Here is a 20,958-nt window from a genome sequence, read left to right as displayed (position 1 = left end):
CTTTATAGGCATCCTACACACAAGTAGCAGTCAATTAGAATAACCCGATATTAATTAGGAAATCGACGATGATGAAGCTGCAAAGTGATGGATAGTCGAGCAACGAGGCTACCAGACATTAAACGGTGGTCCGTGTGTTATCCACTTCGCGTCAACGCGTTTCTCGCCTCTCAACTTCCTCTCTACACCTCATCATGTCGACCCAGGACGCGCACAGTATTCTCTTCACACATACCCGGCCTCAGCAGGGCTTCCGGCTACTAGAACTAACCCCAGAGCTGGAGAAATTGCTGACATCGAAAGATGCACCAGTGTAAGCCAACCAGCAACCAGAACCCCAATTCCTCAATAGCAACCCATACTAAACCCCCGAACAATAGACTTGAACTCAAATCACCATCTGCAGCCCTCGCAAAAGCAGTAGTTGACCCAAGCGCCCAAGAATACGTCAATCTCTGCACAGAGACGCAAACCTACCGTATCCGCCAAGTCCAGTCCTCAAACTCCATCCACGTCCTCCGCCCCAGCCACGGCGAAATTTCCCAAGCCGACATCAAAGTCGTCGAAGACGTTGACGACATATCCGCTCTAAACTTCCCCAACGAAGCATTATCAGCTATCGCAAAATGCTCCTCGACACTCGAACTGCACGTCCCGCCGGGCGGGTTCTCCGCAATTCCATTCTTGGAAAAGAGTCTACGGCTATACGATCGACATGATAATGATGGAGACGTCCCCATGGATGAACGAGCGGGCCCATTGGGCGCACACGAAATGCGATCGGTCAGAGAGCAGATCTGTCTAGATATCCCCGTGTCAGTGGCACAGTGCGAGCAGGGCTGGATGGAGCTCTGTGCATTTGTGGATAATGGCGAGGAAGTAGCGGGTTGGAGGCCTTCTGCGCGCGCACGGCTGCATGTTTGGAAGCGGTTGGTTGAGGGCGCGGTGCTGCAGGGGATTGATCTGGAGAAGCAGTTTCTGGTTGGGGACTTGTGGAAGTCTGTTCTTGATGAAGACGATGAGCAGGAGGCTCCGTTCCCGCGTGTTTTGTTGGAGGCTGTTGTGAGACGGATGTGTGTGGCGGATGAGCGGCCTCCTATGGGTGATGAGATTAAATGTAAGTTGAGTTGGTGATTGCGCGGTGGAGGTTGCTAATCGAGTATTCTAGGGGCGAGCTTTGACAAGGCTGAATGTTCGATGTGGGTGGGTGAGACGTATTTGGCTGCCACTGCTCCGACTGTGTCGTCTGCTGTTGGGAGAAGTGAATTCCTCAAAGCATGGAAGGACTGCCTGCCAGAATCTTGGAGAGAGGAGGCTGCTCTGTCAAAACTGAGCGTAAGTTTTATTAATATCATTGGCTCATGCTGCTCGAGCTACGGTGACTGACTCGGATTGTTCTAGAACGGTTGTTACAAGAGTCCGGATCCCACGACTATATTCTTTGTCCCCGAAGCACAGCGACAAGATACCCCCGCAGCTGCTGCGACGGGGTCGGCTTCTGCTGCAAAGGCTAAGACCACCCGGAACTGGCATGAATTGCTCAAAGCTCGTCGTTGATTAAGAAACGCTCTTACTGCGTCAATGCCATGGCATCTCATCTATGATGAAGGGTAGATCTAGGAACATCATGATCTTATCTGCCGCCAGAATCACCTTTGTCCTCATGTCTTCAACCGGCATGGGAAATATGAGAAACAAAACAAGCCGAAACGGTCCTCAACACGTGGAAATCAGCACCAGGCGTACTTCTCATTCAACCACCATTCAACGTCTTTACCCAACCCTTGGGCCTCGCCCGTCCATCGCAAGCTAGCGACGCTGTCCTTTTCGCGGTGCACAAGTTCGGACTTCGGGTCGACCAATGCCACGGCCTTCTGCAGCAAAGGAGTTGGGTTCCAGAAGTGAATCTTGCCCATGTTCCACTCGTGCGCCTCATGCTGAGCTCGTCGGAGAATGGCAGCCATGGCCTGGATCACAGCTTGCTCTTCTGTTGGCGACGTCGGCTCATCATACACCCACCGCAGGATGTAAAGCACGTTTTCATGAGGGAACTCGCCGAAGTTCCGATTCCAGACGCAATAGACACCAGCCTCGTCCACACCGGCGCCCTTGACCACCGGCGGAGATCGCTGCGGGAACAGATTCTCCGCATAGAACTCCTCCCTAGCCCAATGCCACACGAAATGATCAAAGTCCGGCACAATAGCGATCTTCGCACCAGGCGAGTTCTGCGACGCCACCAGCATTCGATCATGCAATTTCCCCAAAACTTCCTCGCTGCACAATTTCACCTGCACATCCTCCGCGAACAGCTCTCGTGCCCCCGTATCCCCACCCTCCTTAGCCTGTAACGACATATGCGAAGATAAGAAAGGCCGCCAGCCAAATTGGGCGTAGAACTTCTTCCCGATATCAGAAAACAGCACCGTAAACAACGACCTCCCCCTAACCTCACTTTCCATCTCCCACGTCTCAAGCTTCACACTCAGCTCTTCCATCATCCGCTTCGCATACCCTTTCCCCCGGAAATCAGCCCGGCAGTAAACACTCCCCACCCCGTGCGTGGCCACCCTCTCGACCCGTCCCCCATGAGCAAGGAACGCAGTCTTGCGGTAGGATTCACACGCGCTGAGAATCGTGCGATTATCTTCTGGCTCGTGTCGGTCCACTAGGACCCAGCACGTCAGTCCGTCGCGGGTCAATCGCTGCTGGAGTAGATGGTTCTCGCGAGCTATATAGGAGTCCACGTCTAGTGGACCCTTCCATTCCGAACTGTTCAGTTTGATGGAGGCAATGCGCTCTGAGGGGGTGGCGGGGACTAGGATCAAGTCTGGCGATTCTCCTTCTGGTAAAGTGCGGGGCTCTGCGGCAATCATGGTTGCTGATTTGGATTTGGATTGAGATTGATGAGATGGGCAGAATCTGACGTGACGGGTAATATGTGGGGCTTGTTTCGTGATGCTTCTGTCTATTGGAGTTGATGTTGGTGTTGCAAGTTTATTCTTATGAATAGAGAATGGTGAAGGAATAGTGCAAGAGTCAGAAAGTAAAGATGAGGTTTCCAAGGTTGGCAGAGGTGAGAATCCGGGGTTGAGATAAAAAAGCTCCCATGTGTCCACCGGGTGGAGAATCCCAAGGCTCTCGCCGACGGGGCCCCGATATCTTCAAATATGTCATTGGGGGAACTTAAACCCCCCAACATCTACGTACTTGGGAGATCGAGTCACACGAGATTGCTATAACCAGTGCCATTGGCGCCCCCTCTGCTATTGTCACGATCCGGGCCGGAGTCTCCTACTAGAAACGTCAGAAACCCGCAGTTTTTCTTTGTCACCGGCCCGAGGACAAGCGACGGGAAGCGAAGATGTTGCATCACATTAGTCCAAATTGCACTTTGGATACGGAATAACTGCTTTATACTTCGGATTCTGGAGTTCTCATAGGTCAGTCGAGGTCAGGCCCTTGACGTAATCGTCTGGAGGGTTTGGAGGCATCATGTGAGCGATTATGTCACTGGGCTTGGGCCTCGCATAGTTACTCCGTACTCCGTCTACTCCGTTCACTCCGAATACCTTCTAACTCACGTTCTGGGAAATTGTGGCTTGGGGTCAGGAGACCTTGAGATATAGCTGGAATCTGGGAATATCCATGGATCCATGGATCCATGATCTTTCTCCGTACATCTTTCTGTCTTCGATGTTTGATACATCTATATGTTCATACTGGGCAGCACCATCCTATATCAGAGGCCCCTTTACGAAATACCTTGCTCGTTTTTAGTTAGATCGATCGGGCTCGGCTACTGCGACCCCGTTAATCTCAAGGGCCGGACTCCGACCTTTGGGCTCGACCCCGGCTCCTGTCCTCTTGGGCTCTTGGTTTACCTTTGTTTTCTTTTGTTCTTCTTTGACAGAGATCAGCACTGTGAGGCTTTGGATATGAGTGATTCTAATCTTGGGAATCCATGCTTCTATCCTATAGAGCCTTTTATAGGGCCCAACCAAGTGCATTCCAGGCCGTCACAAATACTCCGTACACATGGACATGTTTTTGGGTCTTCTCAATGATCATGACAAGTACCTTAATCTCTTACCTAGATTGGCTTGGGTGTCTCCTCATAGTCCCCTGAACAGTGAGGTTATAGCAGATAATACTCAAAAATGTACAGTGCAGAGTAGCATGAAAGATGCCGGCCAAGTGACCTCGGAGACGGCCATCGGACGCTATACCTAATCTAGGCTAGCGTGTCCCACCCTATCGAACTGCCAACATCCTCGTTTTTTTAGGTGCCAGCTTGTCACCAGTCTCAAAGTACCTAGAACGCTGGTGACATTCTCATCCTTAGATTAGTCACATACATATGGGGATATTTAACATATGAATACAGGTGAGTCGTTTAGCCGGGCTTTGGATAGTGACTTACTGCATACCCAGTATGCTACCAATAGATAGATCAATAAAAACACAAAGATCTAAAGGCATTCATCTTGAGAGAAGATGTTCAAAGGTCCGTTGAGCAAATCAACCAAGCCATGGATCTTTACTATAAACAGACATCACAAGAACACAGCTCCATTGAAACAGGGAAGTAGTGTAAGAGCACTACTATTCATCTCTCTTGCACATAGATAGTCACATTCCAACCTTCCAGGTCCCCAGGCGAGATCAAAACATAGACAAGGCTTGGCATGCACGATGGATCACCTACATATCCATTGTGTAGCGGCACGGAATCATCGAATGCGCGTGATCCGACGGTATCAAAATCAGAGAAGTCTCATCACCATACAGGGTAGTTCGTAGTTCTTAGAATTTCCCGAGATTTTCAAGCCCGACATTTGTTCCTCATGCCTGTGCCAAAGCTCTGAATTCCAGTAGCACAGTGTGAAGAAACGAATTCAACCCAGCCCCGGGTGGTAATACCTGTGGACTGGAACGATAGCGTAATCCCAGCACTTAGCTCGCCGTGAATAGCATGCCGTATAGACAATCCAAGTTGCTAACACATGTTTCAACCGTGGGTGATGATCAAAAATACCACACATGTCGACTTCTCTGCGGGCATGCAGGCATAGCTATAAAGATCTCAAACACCCCCCACAGCAGTGAGACATTGGCGCCTAGGGCGCCGGGTGGCTTACTCTGGCTAATCAGTGAGCAACCATCCATGGATGGATCTAAAAAGCATCCAATAGGCAACAGCCATATCACACGTGACCGCGTCATGGATGGAGCTAGCATATATGAGGTTGAGAAGGTGGCGGCTCTGAAATAAGGATTTGCCCCACCTGGACATGGGGATGTATATGGACCCCGGACGTTGGGCATTTGCATCAGTAGAGAAGACACTTCCAGGTTCCAGGGATCTGGTGGAGCATTCAAACATTTCGAGGGATAGTATTGTCGATGGTGCAAGGAAAGATAGAGACCCATTGAACCTTGGAAAGGTGTTCATTAACCTAAACTGAACATCTGGCTAGCATAATTACACAAGATCACAAAGGGCGTAGCGGCGTATTTTTTGTTTTTGATCGGCCAAGACCAAAGCATTAGTAGAGATGCAGGAACGCAAGACTGGCAAGATGCAAGGAATCAACAAACGGGAGGGAGGTTCCAAGGTTGAAGACACAATCTGTTTCAACAGGAGATGCAAGATTACAGCGTCACGTACCCGGGTCTCGAGAAGGATCGGGTTCACTGGGTTCATCAGCCAAGCAGACATAGAAACGAGACGAGATTGGGAACTAGTTACTAGATTGTTGAATTGGCTAGAAAAGAGGATCATGTAGTTGGAGATTTCAACAAAGGAGACGAATGAAATACAACAAGAAATGGGAGATGGTATGAAAAAAGAAAAGAGAAGAAGAAAAGGGAGATACCGGGCCGCAGCAAACAGATCAGCGAGGAGAGAACCCAGGGGGATCAGGCAAGATGCAAATGGAATAAACGAGAAGATATATAAGAGGCGTTTGGAAGAAAGCTGGGAGGGGAAAAGAAGGATGGAGAAGGAGCGTCATGAAAGTGATAATGGGAGGAAGAGCAGAGGGGGGCCGAGAAAGAAATAAGCACTTGGGAATGAAGCACAAAGAAAAAGGAAAGATATGAAACCTGATCTATGTAAGTAAATGCCATGCGAGTCCCAAAAATCGTCCGCTCCCCGTTTTATGTATTTGCGCCACTTCTTGCGCACGGCAATTCCAGAATTTCCTTCGTCCATCATGTATGTTCGATCATTGGTCACGCTAAATCAAGAATGAGACAGAAATTGAGTGTGGACAGGAAATTGAGAGATGAGCAAGTAGAGATGAAAAGAGGAAAAGGAGAAAAAACAGCAACGTATTTCCCCCAAGGCCTGAGGAACAGTGTCGGAGAGTTTGAAGGGAAAAGAAAAAGACCACAAATCTCCCGAGTTCAAGGTGGTTGCTCTGAATCCACCGGTTCGTTGAACTTCTGTCGTGCCTCTTCTACCCACAACTCCAATCGGAGTTCGCCGGCTTCGACACGTCGTACCGGTACTGTTTTGGCACGGCCATTCGAGACCCTGGGGGCGGCTGCTGGGGCTCGCCATTCCGTAGTTTGGAGACGGAAAATGGTGCGGTGCATGATCGTAGATGCACCTTGCCCGGCTCCGCCACAATCCAGGTCTGTTCTTCCTTGGTGGTCCCCGCCGGGGGTAGCGCATCTTCCCGCACCTCGATGCAGACGGTGAAACTGAACTCGTCATCGCGGGGCAGCGGGGTCAATCGAGCACACGCTGAGGCGAGTCTCGCGAGACACGCTCGGAATTGTGCCTCGAGGTCGACGGATGTGGGCGCGGGGCCCCGGTCTGAGACAGGGGCACCTGGATTGGATGAATCTTCATTTCGGTCTTCAAATGTGGTGTTCACTTCTCCCGCGGGGGCCCGCGGGAAGCCCGACAGATCAAACGCATATCGCTCGAGGGGCTGGTTTGTGCGAAGAGATGAAATGATGATACTGACTGCGGTGATTGTGCCTTTTAAGATCTCCGTTCCGACTGCGATTGATGCATCGTTGATGTAGTCACACACTTTTGGGTGACGAGATTGTCGAACGGGATAGTTGTATGCACGGACGGGTAGGAATGTCGCGCGCGGGTAGACGGAGCGCAGGAAGAGTATTTGGTGGACGGAAACGGTGAGGAAGTTGGTGAAGGAGGCCGCTAGCGCTGACTGGTTGGTGGGCAGCGATTTGGTAGCAGGAATCGGGGCGGAGAAAGTTGTCATGGTGGTGGTGGTACTACTGCTCTCACTGGCAATCGGCATTGCCGTCGAACGATCCGGTGTCGCTTCCACGGTGAGGGCGGTCTTGACGAAGTCTCGAAGAATCTGAATGATGTTCCACCCTGAAGCTAATCATCGCTCTGCCTTTCTAATCCATCGGTCAACGTCAGGTCGATTTCAAATTTCCAGTGTTTCTTTGGTTGACGTTGGAAAGTCGATCAAGATTTTTTTGGGGGTGGGGGTCCCCGATACTCCAGTGCACACGGCGAGTCACAAGGAAGATTCGCGGGGGATTTTTAAATGGCTGGATGAGACCAGGGTGAGTAGAGCGACCACAAAAGAAGCTCCTCGACGCGATATCCAACCAGGATTTGTGTGGGGGTGGAAGAGACAGAGAGAGGGGAGGGGGGGGCAAAGGTGGTTGGTGGGTTGGAGGGGGCTGTTTGTGTTTTGGAAAAGGAAATCGGTAACGTACGCTTGGGTGGACAAAATGCAAAGTAGAAGCACACCTCAAAGCATGAGGAGGGATTCAGTCAAAATCCCGGAGCGACGATCCCAGATGCAAGAGGTTGTCACTTTTTTTGGGAAATTAGATCCCTTGAGGGGAGTTGAGGAGGGGTGGTTAAAGCGAGAGGAAGGAGGGGAAGTTTTTCAGAGGGTAACCCTCGATTTTTAATAAAAAACAAAAAGAGGAGCACAGTAAAGGAAATAATAGGAAATCGACGGAGGATCTAGAGATGAATGGACGATGGGATGTCACTCTCGCTCATCGAGGGGAAAAGCAGAAGGAAAGGCGGACTAAAGTTGTGTTGGTCACGGTTCGCCGTCACGTGGTTGCGTCATGGGTTGGTGCAGATTCCCCATTTTCGGCCTTTTTTTCACGACTCCCTCACGATTTCACCAGCTTCAGCTATGAACCGGGATAGATTTCACAATATTCTACTTGATTCAAGCCTGGTCTATATCTATATCTCTCTGTAAAGACCACCGGGATCATATCTCTAACCACCTTGGAAATATTAGGCAAAAATACAGTAAATCATTATACCATCATACCATCATACAATCATGCCCTGTATAGAAAGAAAAAAAAAAATGGAAGAGAAAAAGGCACATATTTTTCGCCTCTTCCCCACTGGAAGAAGAGGATCATCCCAGCCAAGCCGAAAACAGGTATATCATTAGGTATTATACTCTCAACCAAAGAGCCGAGTTATATGTGCAGAACCATGGGAAAGAAACCATAGCCGAGACATAATTTGGCCTTATCTCTTTGTGTGCCGGGGGTACCTGGTACCTTAAATTCCCTGGGATTGGGTAGTGGTTCAAGGTACTGGGACCATCATGGTACTTACTACTTACTCCATACTCTATATCATTCCAAGGTTTAATATTTACTATTTACTATTTACTCTTTACTATTCACAATTTAATGATGATTTGGAATAAAATATCTGTACCAAATACCACTACGGAGTACATTTTAGATTGCACGCCTCCAATACGCTACTCCCGATGATCTTCCTACACTGACGGCAGTGGCGGCCATCGGACATGGGTACGATTTCCCGGGGAGAAGCCCATTTGTGCTCCGTATGGTCCCTCGCCAGTCATGCAGGTCCTGCGTTTAGTGCCTCTGGATTATCAATACGGACCTTCCATACGTTTCTACTTTTTCTATTAGGTAGTCATGAGGGGTTAACTACTGCATTGTCGCATGCTGTACGGTCAATACTCGGCAATTCTCGACGCTCCATACTAGCTTCCACGCATCCGGTATAGTTAATTAGAGGCTTGTCTCAAGGATTGATGATCAATTTTCTATAAAAAAAAAAAGTGCAAGTCTCATCGAACCAAACAATAAGAAAACACAATGGAAGAATGGAAGATCACAAAGGAAAAAAAGGAAAAAAAAAATCTATTGTTCCGTGGAATATTCCGAGTCAATTCGGTGGAACTTCCCTCACCTCCAAAAGATCAGGGTCCAATGGGATGTACCGAAATGATCAGAACTTGGATCTCACCTGAAGCTCGAGCCAGTAAAACTCGGGGCAGACCCATCCCTGGGAGCTTGTGTATGGTGGAAATCTCGAGTAAACCCTACAAAACCTTGATGGGTCCCCCCTCCCCCAACGGGCAATTTCCACTGTTAGGTCGGGGGACTGTTTGCTGTTTCTGGCAATAGCCAGGGTCAGACCATACAGTGTTGTATTCCCAGTCGAAGGAATAATAAACTTGTAGTCTAAAATAAGCTGCTGGGAATACCCGTCTTTTAATCCCTGTCTGATCCCAACCCTATGATGCAACAGAACCTTGGAACCTAGCAGAATCGCAAGGGTAGGATTCCGGGCTTCCACACCGTCCTGTGTGTTTGAACCCTAACTGATCTCACGGTTTGGTGGTGCAGATCGGAGTGATCTCCCGCTTCCAAGGCGAATCGGGGCTCAACTGGTACAATCTGTGTGCCCTGGCCCAGTTTTCTCATAGGTACGAGGCACAAGTACAGTCAGTACAAGCAAGGATCCTCCGTACGATGTACAGTGCGGATTCAAAAAGTATTTGACCTTGGATACTTAGACTTCCGATTCAACTTTTGATATTGCCCAAATGATATGTAGTAACATATTGAAAAAAGACAGTAAAATGTTTAGATTTCATAGTTACTACATACAGATTGATCAGGCTCCAAGGCGGATTCTAAACTGCTGGAGGTCTAATACTTAGAAGACTGCACTGTATGGGGTAATTTTGAGTATAGGAAGCTTGTGTGTCCCCAGCTCTATACAAAGCAGCCCCTCCAAGACTTGGCCCGTAGCCTGAGAATTGGCGCGGAGCACGGACTACAGCTCACAACATCCAGGTGCTATGTGGCAGTGGGAAGAATGAAACTAGAAAAAGAAGATAGAGGATACTATTTATATACAGTGAAGACGCTGTGGTTAAAGTACAATGAGGGTTTAAAAGTATTTGATCTTACTCCGTAGGTACGGAGTACTTCGATCTCAGACGTACCTTGGACGGTATGATATCTTTTCAAAGAAGAACCATAGTAAAGAAGACGGCAAACAAGACAGCAAAGTTCCCAAGGCTCTCAGATTATTGCAAATAGATCAAGTTAAGAGAGTCCTGTTCAATATGAAAGTCCATAATGGCAGACCGCCTTCGAACTGCCCCTCCTCCGCGTCTCCTTATCTCAAAACAATTGGACTATCTCTCCCTTGGAGCAAGCCAATCCCTCAACTCCCTTTCACCATGGAGCAAGAAATTCTGACGCTCCTGGCAGATACCCAGGCAGCAAAGTCTGATACCAGAAAGTCAGCAGAGTTACAGCTGAAGAATTTCTACGCTCATGATTCCTTCCCTACCTCGCTCACGGCAATCGCTTCGCACGACTCGGTCCCCGTGAATTTGCGCCAGTCCGCCCTCTCCGTCCTGCGCACCTTCATTTCCTCATCCTGGTCCCCCACTCTCGACGACTTCAGGGGTCAGATTTTAATCAATGATGCGAACAAAGCAAATGTCCGTCAGGCCCTCCTGCTACTTGCGACCAAAGATACCCCAGAGCGCAAGGTAAAGAATTCTGCCAGTTATGCTGTCAGTAAGATTGCCAGTGCCGATTTCCCAGACGAGTGGCCCGAGCTGCTCCCCTCGTTGCTGCATATTATCAACGATGCCGCCAGTTCCGACGGCCAATTGCACGGTGCGCTGAAGGTCTTGTTGGATCTGGTGGACACTGGCTTCAGCGAGGAACAGTTCTTCAATGTTGCCCGCGATCTCGTCGCTTGTCTCTTCGCCGTCGCAACTTCCGAATCAAGGCGACCTATGCTGCGCGCTCTGGCTGTTGCGGTCTTCCGCTCTTGCTTCGACACCCTGGAAATGGTACTGGAGCAACACAAGGACGCCATTAAGCAATTTATGGATGAGGTGCTAAGTGGATGGTCGCCGTTCTTCGATGTCACTTTGAAAGCACCCCTCCCACAGCCGCCTTCCGAAGAAGAGGAACACAAGCAAGGCGAGATCGCGTCGCAGTGGCGTGGAGTGGTGGGTTTAAAATTACAGGTTGTCAAGGTATGGATGGGACTCAAATTTCTTGAAATTACTCCTGATTAACATGTGGACTCTATCTAGACTCTGATGAAAATTCGCAACGTCTTCCCTGCTTTATTGACCTCCCAAAGCCCGCTTTTCTTCTCCACCGTCTGGTCTGAACTTACCAACGCCCTCCCGATTTACCAGAATTTCTATATTGAACACGAGAGACAAGGTCGTTTAGAAGACGGAGATGGGCTTCCTCACTCGCTCGACTTCCTCGTCTTGGAAGAGCTTGACATCATCCAAGCTTTGCTGAAGGCTCCCCCAGTCAAGGCAGAGCTCCATCAACAATTACAAAATGCTGGAGCCAGTGCTAGTACCGCCGGCTGGGTTCCGGAAATTATGAAGCTTGCCAGCACCTACGCCCAAATCACAACAGAAGAGGAGGGTCTTTGGGAGATCGACGTGAACCTTTTCCTTTCCGAAGAAACCTCTGTCACGGCCAACTACACTCCGCGAACTTGCAGTGGTGATCTCGCCGTCAAGACCGGCGAATGGTTGAAGACTATTGCAGCTGAGGGGCTTCTGAGTTACATGAACACTATTTTTGCTGACTCGTCTGTCTCGTGAGTTTTAATGCTTCAATTGTGAATTTACATGACTGACAACGTACGTATTCCAGATGGAAATCTCGTGAAGCTGCTCTTTTCATTTTGAACAGCCTGCTTCGTGACTTTGCGGAGGTCGACATTGAGATCTCCCCAGAGTTGGTATCCCAATTCGCCCAGTTTGTGCAATATGCCACCCAGCAGGAGCAAGAGCTTCTCCGTGCCCGGGGCTACCTCGTGGCTGGCTCTTTGTCTCGCGTTTCCGGTGAAGCATTCGAGCAGACTACTACTTCTTACTTGGAGGCTACTCTGAAAGCAATCAATGATGACCCCGCGGAAGTCGTGCAAGTGGCTTGCATTCGGGTTCTGCAAGATCTGGTGCCCGCTTTGCCTACCAATCTTGCGCGCCCCTTCCAGCCCGCAGTGATTGCCGCCATTTCCGAGTTCATCGCCGCTCACGACTTGCGTGAACAGACGGACGCCGATGACCTCAAGGTCACCCTAGCCGAAACTCTGCGCGACACCATTATGGCCGACTCGTCAGTAGTGCTTTCATCTACTGCCATTGATGTACTGTTCAGCATCGCGAGCAGCGGTGCCGAGAACTTCCAGCTGACCCTAACCGTTACTGAGGCATTTGAAGACATTGTGGACCAAATCACCGATCTTGGCCCCGATTCTTACATGCGCCTTTGTGAGAAGGTCCTGCCCTCATTGATGGGCGCAATCGACGTGGGTAGTCTCACTGACGAGAACGCCCTGACCAATTTTGCTGCCGATCTCCTGCGCGCATTGGCCGAGCGCAGTCCCGAACCCATGCCGGCTGGATTTGTGGAGACCGTGATGCCCAAGCTGAACCGCCTCTTATTAGGGTCCGATGAGGCTGAATTAATTCGCCCGGCCACCGAGGCTGTGCGCCACATGCTCTCTCATGATTTCGCCCAGTTCGTCGCCTGGCGGGATCCCGAGACCGGCAAGGAGGCCCTGGAAGTCGTGCTGATCATCATTGACCGTCTGCTGGGCCCCGCGGTCGACGACAACGCAGCGACCGAGGTCGGTCAATTGGCCGCCGAGCTGGTCGAGAAGGCCGGCTCAGAGCGTCTCGGACCTTACCTCCCACAGCTCCTCCAGGCTGTGGCTCAACGACTAGCGACCGCCCAACAAGCGCAGTTCATCCAGAGTCTCATTCTCGTCTTCGCCCGACTCACTCTTATTAGCGCCCGCGAGGTCGTCGACTTCCTCGCCCAGGTCAACCTGGGTGGCCAGAGCGGCCTCGCCGTCGTCCTGAGCAAATGGCTGGAAAATTCCGTCAATTTCGCCGGTTACGACGAAATCAAGCAAAACATCTTCGCCCTCGCGCGCCTATATGAACTCGCGGACCCGCGCGTAGCCGAAGTCCCCGTGAAAGGCGATCTCATCATCCAAGACACCGGTCGTATTAAGACCCGGTCGCAAGCGCGCAAGAACCCGGACCAATTCACTACTGTCGCCGCCCCCTTGAAAATCATCAAAGTTCTCGTGGAAGAGCTGGGTGCGGCCTCCGGAAACAAAGAGATGGACGCCGCCGCCGCGGCCCTCGAAGACGCCGATAGCGACGACGGTGATGACGATTGGGAAGACGTGCCAGGCCAGACCCTGGACCTGGGTCTGGGCGCCACCAAGCAGGGGCTGATGAGCTGGGGCGAGGGCGGGTCGGAGAGTGTCTTTGGTGTCCGCCGACGTGACGATGAAACGCAGGGATTCTTGGCAGATTTCTTCCGGCAGGCGTCCACCCAGCCGGGATTCCAGGAATTGTACTCGGCGCTGACACCCGATGAACAGGGCAAGTTGCAGAGTCTGTAGGGGTAACTACTTAGTACAAAGTACTGCATGAAGGGATAGAAATGAATGCTACGTATTTACGTCTTTTACGTTCTTTCGTAGTTGGTACTTTGTACCGTGCAGTTTCATAAGTATTGGACCTCCAGTACTCGCTGCATGCATTAACCTTGGAATCTTTGCTCTTTCTAACTATTTTCTTACTATTTTTCTACGTGTCTTTCTAGTTGTCTTTTTCTACTATATTTATACCCATCTTTTTCAATATGTTTGCAGATATCAGTGCAATACTCCGTACACAAGTCTGAAGTCCAAGCCCAAGTACCCGAGGTCCAATACTTTTGCCCTATGTACACGAGCACAAATCGGGGGCCGATCGAGGAATTCCCAGGATGCTTCTGCGTACATGACTCGCGGTGGGGACGCCCCAGACTGTCGGGTCTCTCGCTCTCGCTCTGCTGCAATTGGAGATTATTGGGGATCATTGAAGATCTTCTATTGGAGTTTTCAAGACTGTGTACCCCTCTACTTGCATAGAGTCTAATATATCACAATGAATAATGTTAATAGAAGGTGAATATGCAATAGGACGTGTCAATTTAAGCAAATCCCGAGAGCCCGACTTTTCTCTGCGGGTCCAAAGTACATAAAAGGTGCCCCCAGTTCCCCAGCAGTTCCTTAAACAATGTCACTGCCACATCCTGACGAGCGGATTCAAGTCGATGTAAGCTCTTTGAATCATTTCGTTTTCCCCTTCTCTCTTCCCTTCACTCTCACTCTCCTTTCCCCACTTACTAACCCACACCCAGACAAGTGACGACGACTCCCTCTTCGACACCCAATCCCTCCTAGGATCCAACCTCTCCTTCGCCTCCTCCGTCCGCGACTACAACTACGAAAATGGCCGCCGCTACCACGCCTACCGCAACGGCCAATACCCCTTCCCAAACGACGAAGAAGAACAAGACCGTCTCGCCCTAACCCACCACCTCTTCAAGCTCCTAATCCGCGGCGACCTCCACCGCGCCCCAATCCGCACCACCGCCCCCCGCCGCATCCTCGACATCGGCACCGGCACCGCAGAATGGGCCCTCGAAATGGCCGAACACTACCCGCAAGCCGACATCCTCGGCACAGACCTCAGTCCCATTCAGCCCAGCTACGCTCCGCCAAACTGCCGCTTCTTCATCGATGACGCGGAGAGTGATTGGACGTTCGGCCCGCATGAGAAATTCGATTACATTCACGCTCGCAGTTTGGCGGGTGGCTTGGGCGATTGGCATAAGTTGCTTCGACAGGCTTATCAGCACTTGAAGCCTGGTGCGTGGTTCGAGGCGCAGGAATTTGATCTCTGGTTGGTTTCTGATGATGGGACGCATCATCAGGCGACGGCTATTTCAGCTTGGCAGGAGCTTTTGGTTAAGGCGAGTGTTAAGTTTGGGAAGCCTATGGATGTAGCATCTAGGATGGAAGGGTGGATGGTGAAACAAGGGTTTGTGAATGTTGTCGATGAGAGTTACAAGGTGCGTTGCGTGTTGTTCGCTCTGCGTTGTTGTGTCGCCGTTTTGGAATTCTTATTGACTCGATTCCTTGCAGTGTCCTATCGGGGGATGGCCCAAGAACCGCCGATTAAAAGAGATCGGTCGCGTGGGCAAAGTGACGCTCCTGGAGATCGTCGAACCGTACACGCTTGCTCTCTTCACTCGCGTCCTCGGCTTCTCATACCAAGACGCTCAGGAACATATGGATAAAGTGCGTAAGGAGCTGCTGAGCAACTCCTACCACCTCTACACGGTGTTCCACTTCATCTACGGGCAAAAACCACTCGAAGCCGAAACGACCTGAACCCCTTGGGACCCCGTAACGAAAATAACGATAAACGATACCCCACCAGCGAGGGCTTGACTGCATTTGCATTTGCATTTGCATTTGCATTTGCATTTTGCATTAATGTATATAACGGAGTTCTCTGTTTTTCTTCTCGTGCTGAGCCATGGACAGCGCGAGCGTCGTGATGCATAATGCATAATACATGAGGCGTGAGGCATGAAGCGTGATATATAAAGTATGATGTGGCTGTCTCAGACGAACCCATCATATCGAGTATCGAGTCCAATTCGACCAGCGAAGACAAGACCCAGAGATCCAGCTCTGGTACTCCGTACTGTCCCACACAAGCGTCACCATCCATTCCCAAGCCCGAGGACCTGGCAAATGCCCGAAACGGCGTCTTCGGGCGTCGGGCTCGTGCGAACTACATGAATCACCTGCGAGACCTGACTTTCGTCACAACTGCTGATGGTTTCAAGCAAGGCTTCCAACACGGCTTTTTTGCCTTCGCCCCTCCAAGAACTCGGTATAGAGTTCATGATTGTCGGCGAGAGACGGTCGGAAATGGGACTCGCGTGGCTGGATGTATCGCTGGATAGAGATGCATCTGCTTGGTTTGGATTTGTGGTTGTATTCATGCTGGCGCTGGCGCTGGCGCTGGCGCTAGTGCTGGCCATGCCGTAAGAGTTCATAGACGAATACTGAGACGCATATGGCTGCACCGGTACAGTCGGTAGTTGGCTCATATCCCCGTATGTTCCTTTCCACTGGGGTTCTGGTATTGGGTCTGTGTAAGATGGCATTGGGGCGTAGGTTGGGTAGTAAAGAGGGTTGTCGGGCATGTAGAGAGCTGACGGCATCGTGTCGGTCAGTCCGTGCACCGGACCCTGCATCGGGACGTTGAGATCCGCAAATCCCCCGTACGGTAGATTTGTACTTGCACAAGGAGCTTCTGCAGTAAGTCAGCACATTATCCTTCATGTTCCCCGTAAAAAGTGTAGATAACGCACGTAGATCAGACAGTCCACCAATCGGCCCCTCCTCAGCCTGTGGCGCATACGAATACGGCGTGACCGCAGAGGCCGACGGTGCGGCCGGCGCAGGCACCGAACCCGAAGCAGATACAGACACAGACATAGACACAGACCGCGAAGAGACCGAGGCTCCATTATCGCTCCCCGTGCTATCAGGACTGGTAACATTCGCAGACCCCGTCATCGTCGTCGACGAAGGCGAGCTCCCGCTCCAACTCCCCTCCCTCTCCCCATGCGCATTATTCTTATATTTGGAGCCGGAAGCCGGCGCATACGGATGTGCGCGCCAGCTCTTCGGCGGTCGATTCTGTTCGCGCGGCTGGTTCAGCTTCCCGCGTAGCTGTGAGACTTCCCGGCGTAGGCGCTCGATGATATCCGCCTGGCTGATGTGGGCGCGGTCTTCGGCCGTGGCGGTGTATGTGCATTCGGCCTCGATTCCGCGGATGATACACGCGTGGCAGGGTATAGAGCGGTCGCACTGTTGAGCATGTAGGTTAGAGGGGAGCCTTGGGGGTGGGAGGGGAGGTGGAAGTGGGGAGTTGATGTGCGCAGGTCGCATGGAAGATCTATCGTACCTTGACCTTGCGTTCGCGACACTTCAGACATGATTGCTGGGGTCGGATTTTGGTCTTGGAGTCTGGGGGCATTGTGGCGGAGATCGAGATGATCAGGATTGAGGATCCGAGCTGGATCGGAGGAACTCTCTCTCGCTCGCTCGCTCTTCACTTTCTCTCGTTTGCTAGTTCATGTCAATTGCATATCTTCAGCTGTGCCACAGTGGGGGGTTTAGGGAAAAAGGCCGAGAGAATGTGACTGGTCTCATTTTCAATCCTTTTGGGCTGAACTAACTCGCGTTGCCATTGGGTGGCCGGAAATGCTCTTGACGATCTTTTGCCTCCCCACCTTGCGGGCCACTGGAGCTAGGAGCCTTATGCGACTTTATTCCTAGTCTGTTTGCTATATCTGACTCGCATAACGGCGCGGGGGAACACTCTCGCGATATTATACCTAATCATGCAGTGCAACATACCACAATTAACTCCCAGCAGACATCTCCATCCCATCTTGCTCCTCCCTCAACCATGAGAATCACCAGCATAGCAAGCGCAAGCGCAAGCATAACAAGCATGGCCCTAATGCTCCCCATTCTCCCTGTACAGGCCTCAATCCAGAGCCCAGCCATCCTGCCCACACCCCCAATGGGCTTCAACAACTGGGCCCGCTTCCAATGCGATCTCAACGAGTCCCTCTTCACCGAAACCGCTCAATGCTAACCCGTGGTCTCCACGACGCAGGATATAACCGCCTGAATCTCGACGACTGCTGGATGCAGCATGATCGAGCCCCCGATGGCTCCCTCCAGTGGAACACTACCAAGTTCCCGCACGGCATCCCCTGGCTCGCCAGCTACGCAACCAAACTTGGTTTCCACCTGGGCATCTATGAAGACGCCGGCAATCTGACCTGCGGCGGGTATTCCGGGTCATACGGGTACGAGGCGCAAGATGTCGAGACGTTCGCCAGCTGGGGCATTGACTACCTCAAAGTTGACGGGTGTAATGTCTGGAGCGAAGGTGGATCGGGACCGGGATCGGGATTGCTGCGAGAGGAGTATCGAGCTCGGTACGGCGCTTGGCACGAGGTTTTGAGTCAGTTGCCGCGACCGTTGATTTTCTCCGAGTCTGCGCCTGCGTACTTTGCGGATAATGCTTCCGACTGGGCTGTTGTGATGGATTGGGTGCCAAGGTTTGGGGAGCTGGCGCGCCATTCTACGGATGTGTTGGTTTTTGTTGGTGAGGGCAGTGCTTGGGATAGTATTATGAACAATTACGACTTTAATACGCTGCTGGTGCGATACCAGCGACCGGGATATTTCAATGATCCTGATTTCTTGATCCCTGATCATCCGGGGCTGACGCAGACGGAGAAGGAATCGCATTTTCGGCTCTGGGCGTCTTTCTCGGCGCCGTTGATTATTAGCGCTTATATACCTGCCCTGTCAGATGAGGATGTTGCGTATCTGAGCAATGCGGATCTCATTACGGTGAATCAGGATCCGCTGGCTCAGCAGGCTGCTTTGGTTAGTCGTGATGGCACATTTGACGTTTTGACTCGCTCTCTGGAGAATGGTGATCGGTTGTTGACTGATTTGAACCGCGGGCCTGTGCCAGCGAGTGCGACTATCTCTCTCGGGCGTCTTGGACTGGCTCAGTCAGGCTGCCAGTACCGAGTTCGGGATCTCGTCACTCGACGGGTTGGCACTGTTGACCATGCCGTCGAGATCCAGCTTGATTCCCATGCGACTAGTGTTCATCGGATCGAGCTGCCTGAGGGATGTTCCACGGTAACTCCCACCGGCATGGTCTTTCATACCCCATCCGGTCTCTGTATGACTGCCTCTGGTGATGCTGTTTCCTTTGAGAAATGCAAGGCGCTGGATTCTCAGGTTTGGGATGTATCTATGGATGGTACTATGCTGGCCTTGAGCGCTTTGTCAGATCGCTCTCTGTGTCTCGCTGCTCGAAAGGGTCGAGTCTCGCTCGCAGCATGCGGCGATGCTGGAACTACTTGGGAGCATGTTGTGACTGGGCACTTGAGGACCACCGAGGGCTGTCTGACCCGGGTTTCGGGCATTGGCTCTGCTGAGGCTTGTGTAGTTAACAACGCTGCGCAGATCTTTGGTCTTCCCAGTGGTGTCCATCTTGCTGAGAGTGAATGAGCTGACTAGATCACCGCTTGGAGTCTTGGAGGTATTCACTCCGGTCTTTTCGGTTGTATACGCTATGGACTTTTCCGTTGTTCCTGTCATTTTCGGGTGTCTTTGTCTTCAGGTCTTGATATCTACTGGGAAATAGGTGAGTCTGTCCCAACACTTCATGTCCCCCCATGTAGGAAGCAATCTTGTCGGTATTTGCATCAAATCATCCTCGTTCAGATCTCAGACCTCTCGATAGATATGCACTATATCTGCAATTCTAAATCATCCTATATACATTTGCGCAACAAGTAAATACCAAAACCAACTCTATCCCTGCAAAGAGAAGCCAACACCCTCCCCAGTCCCCATCTCAACCAAATTAGCCCTCATCTTCTCCGGCCTCTCCCCAAGCCCAAACGCCGCATCCTCACGATGCACCCAAGCCCCAACACCATGCTGCAACACCGCCGTAGCCCTCACCTTCTTCTTCTCATCATCCGCCTTCAACCCAATACTCCCATGCAGCGTCAACCTCGTCTCCTCCCCACCCTCCTCCTTCCCCTTATAGACCCCACGATGCAAAATATTACTATTATAAAACACCGCATCCCCAGGCCCCAACTCCACAACCAACTGATCCGGCAAAACAGCCGCATACGGATCCGCCTCGCGCTCCGTCTGCGTGCGCGCACGCCCATGCGTCCCCGGCACAACCACCAACGACGCATCCTCACACAACGCCAAATTATACTGACAATGCAACTGACGACCCCCAGGCGCCTTAGCCTTCAACTGCTCAATTTCTTCCTCCGCAGTCGCAAGCTCAGAGATATCATCCCGGTGCCACCGCAGCTCAAAGTCCTTCGTCTCCGGCGCAACGAGCAAATTAAACAGCTCCATAACGAGTGGTTCGCTCCCGCTGCCTTCAACCCCCATCAGCTCTTCGGCAACGGCTAGTATTGAGGGCGAGAAGTAGCAGGCGGCGAAGGCGTCTCGGCCGGGCATCTCTGGGTGCATTAGGTGCTGCACGCCCCAGATTCCGCCTTCGGAGGCTGGGGGCGCGGTTGTGGGCCATGGGGGGAATTGTTTGGGGACGGTGCGGAAGTGTGGCCAGGAGCCGGCGCGTGTTAGGGTTGTTGCGTGTGTTGCGACGGTGCGGTAGTGCGATACCTCGGCTGGGGTGAGGAGGTTGCGGACGACGACGAAGCCGTCGCGTTGGAGGGGTTCAAGGTACATTTTTGTTTTGGAGGGAGAGGTGAGTTCTGTGTCTGTTGGCATGTTGATATATGTGTTGTTATGTTTATATGCTATGCTGATGTCCTGAGATCTGCGGGGTTAATACGACGGTGATGTTAAGGTCGCAATGTGTTTGTTTGTCGAAATACTACCGTGGATCCAACTGCCCCTCCCAAGGTTCGGTGTGTGATTAATCTCCGACTTGACTTACTCTTCTTTCTCGAGGTCCCTTGTCTTGGGTCTTTCTCAGGCCCATTTCAGGCCATCTCGGGCCTAAATTAGATCTCAGTCAGATCTCAGACCCAACGTCATTGGGATCACCGCGCCAAGAGAAAGAAGGCTGAGTCGGATGCTTCAAACTTGTCTTGCACTTTTTTTCTTATTCTTTCTCTTTCTTTATTCAAGCCTTTTGTACATATCATTCAAGCTTCCTTTTGAATACGAAAAAAAAAAGACACAAT

At 51.3% G+C, this 20,958-nt stretch overlaps 8 protein-coding genes across 8 annotated transcripts; 4 read left to right on the top strand and 4 right to left on the bottom strand.

Moving 5' to 3' along the window:
- Positions 1 to 194: 194 nt before the first annotated feature.
- Positions 195 to 1,557, top strand: N7506_001251 (putative sister chromatid cohesion protein Dcc1; the record flags this gene model as incomplete). The annotated part of the gene is made up of 4 exons (XM_056950547.1): positions 195 to 313; positions 381 to 1,117; positions 1,169 to 1,335; positions 1,402 to 1,557. The coding sequence occupies 4 exons, from the start codon at positions 195 to 197 to the stop codon at positions 1,555 to 1,557; spliced, it is 1,179 nt and encodes a 392-aa protein (XP_056816462.1).
- Positions 1,558 to 1,730: 173 nt separating this feature from the next.
- N7506_001250 (uncharacterized protein) lies at positions 1,731 to 2,876 on the bottom strand (the record flags this gene model as incomplete). Its single annotated transcript, XM_056950546.1, has 1 exon — positions 1,731 to 2,876. The coding sequence occupies one exon, from the start codon at positions 2,874 to 2,876 to the stop codon at positions 1,731 to 1,733; it is 1,146 nt and encodes a 381-aa protein (XP_056816461.1).
- Positions 2,877 to 6,464: 3,588 nt separating this feature from the next.
- N7506_001249 (putative mitotic spindle checkpoint protein (Mad2B)) lies at positions 6,465 to 7,283 on the bottom strand (the record flags this gene model as incomplete). The annotated part of the gene is made up of 1 exon (XM_056950545.1): positions 6,465 to 7,283. One exon carries the CDS (start codon positions 7,281 to 7,283, stop codon positions 6,465 to 6,467), a length of 819 nt encoding a protein of 272 aa, XP_056816460.1.
- A 3,210-nt stretch (positions 7,284 to 10,493) lies between these two features.
- N7506_001248 (uncharacterized protein) lies at positions 10,494 to 13,723 on the top strand (the record flags this gene model as incomplete). The annotated part of the gene is made up of 3 exons (XM_056950544.1): positions 10,494 to 11,309; positions 11,370 to 11,899; positions 11,956 to 13,723. 3 exons carry the CDS (start codon positions 10,494 to 10,496, stop codon positions 13,721 to 13,723), a joined length of 3,114 nt encoding a protein of 1,037 aa, XP_056816459.1.
- A 661-nt stretch (positions 13,724 to 14,384) lies between these two features.
- N7506_001247 (class I SAM-dependent methyltransferase) lies at positions 14,385 to 15,544 on the top strand (the record flags this gene model as incomplete). Its single annotated transcript, XM_056950543.1, has 3 exons — positions 14,385 to 14,423; positions 14,509 to 15,222; positions 15,296 to 15,544. 3 exons carry the CDS (start codon positions 14,385 to 14,387, stop codon positions 15,542 to 15,544), a joined length of 1,002 nt encoding a protein of 333 aa, XP_056816458.1.
- A 335-nt stretch (positions 15,545 to 15,879) lies between these two features.
- Positions 15,880 to 17,210, bottom strand: N7506_001246 (Zn(II)2Cys6 transcription factor domain-containing protein; the record flags this gene model as incomplete). Its single annotated transcript, XM_056950542.1, has 3 exons — positions 15,880 to 16,478; positions 16,540 to 17,041; positions 17,139 to 17,210. 3 exons carry the CDS (start codon positions 17,208 to 17,210, stop codon positions 15,880 to 15,882), a joined length of 1,173 nt encoding a protein of 390 aa, XP_056816457.1.
- A 620-nt stretch (positions 17,211 to 17,830) lies between these two features.
- On the top strand, positions 17,831 to 19,282 carry aglA (putative alpha-galactosidase; the record flags this gene model as incomplete). The annotated part of the gene is made up of 1 exon (XM_056950541.1): positions 17,831 to 19,282. One exon carries the CDS (start codon positions 17,831 to 17,833, stop codon positions 19,280 to 19,282), a length of 1,452 nt encoding a protein of 483 aa, XP_056816456.1.
- Positions 19,283 to 19,588: 306 nt separating this feature from the next.
- N7506_001244 (phytanoyl-CoA dioxygenase family protein) lies at positions 19,589 to 20,497 on the bottom strand (the record flags this gene model as incomplete). The annotated part of the gene is made up of 1 exon (XM_056950540.1): positions 19,589 to 20,497. The coding sequence occupies one exon, from the start codon at positions 20,495 to 20,497 to the stop codon at positions 19,589 to 19,591; it is 909 nt and encodes a 302-aa protein (XP_056816455.1).
- Between the last annotated feature and the right edge of the window lie 461 nt (positions 20,498 to 20,958).

This window comes from Penicillium brevicompactum (assembly GCF_028827555.1).
Source record: "Penicillium brevicompactum strain IBT 35665 chromosome Unknown utg000001l_segment0_segment0, whole genome shotgun sequence".
Lineage (NCBI taxonomy): Eukaryota > Fungi > Ascomycota > Eurotiomycetes > Eurotiales > Aspergillaceae > Penicillium > Penicillium brevicompactum.
This window is presented reverse-complemented; position numbering and strand designations above follow the sequence as displayed.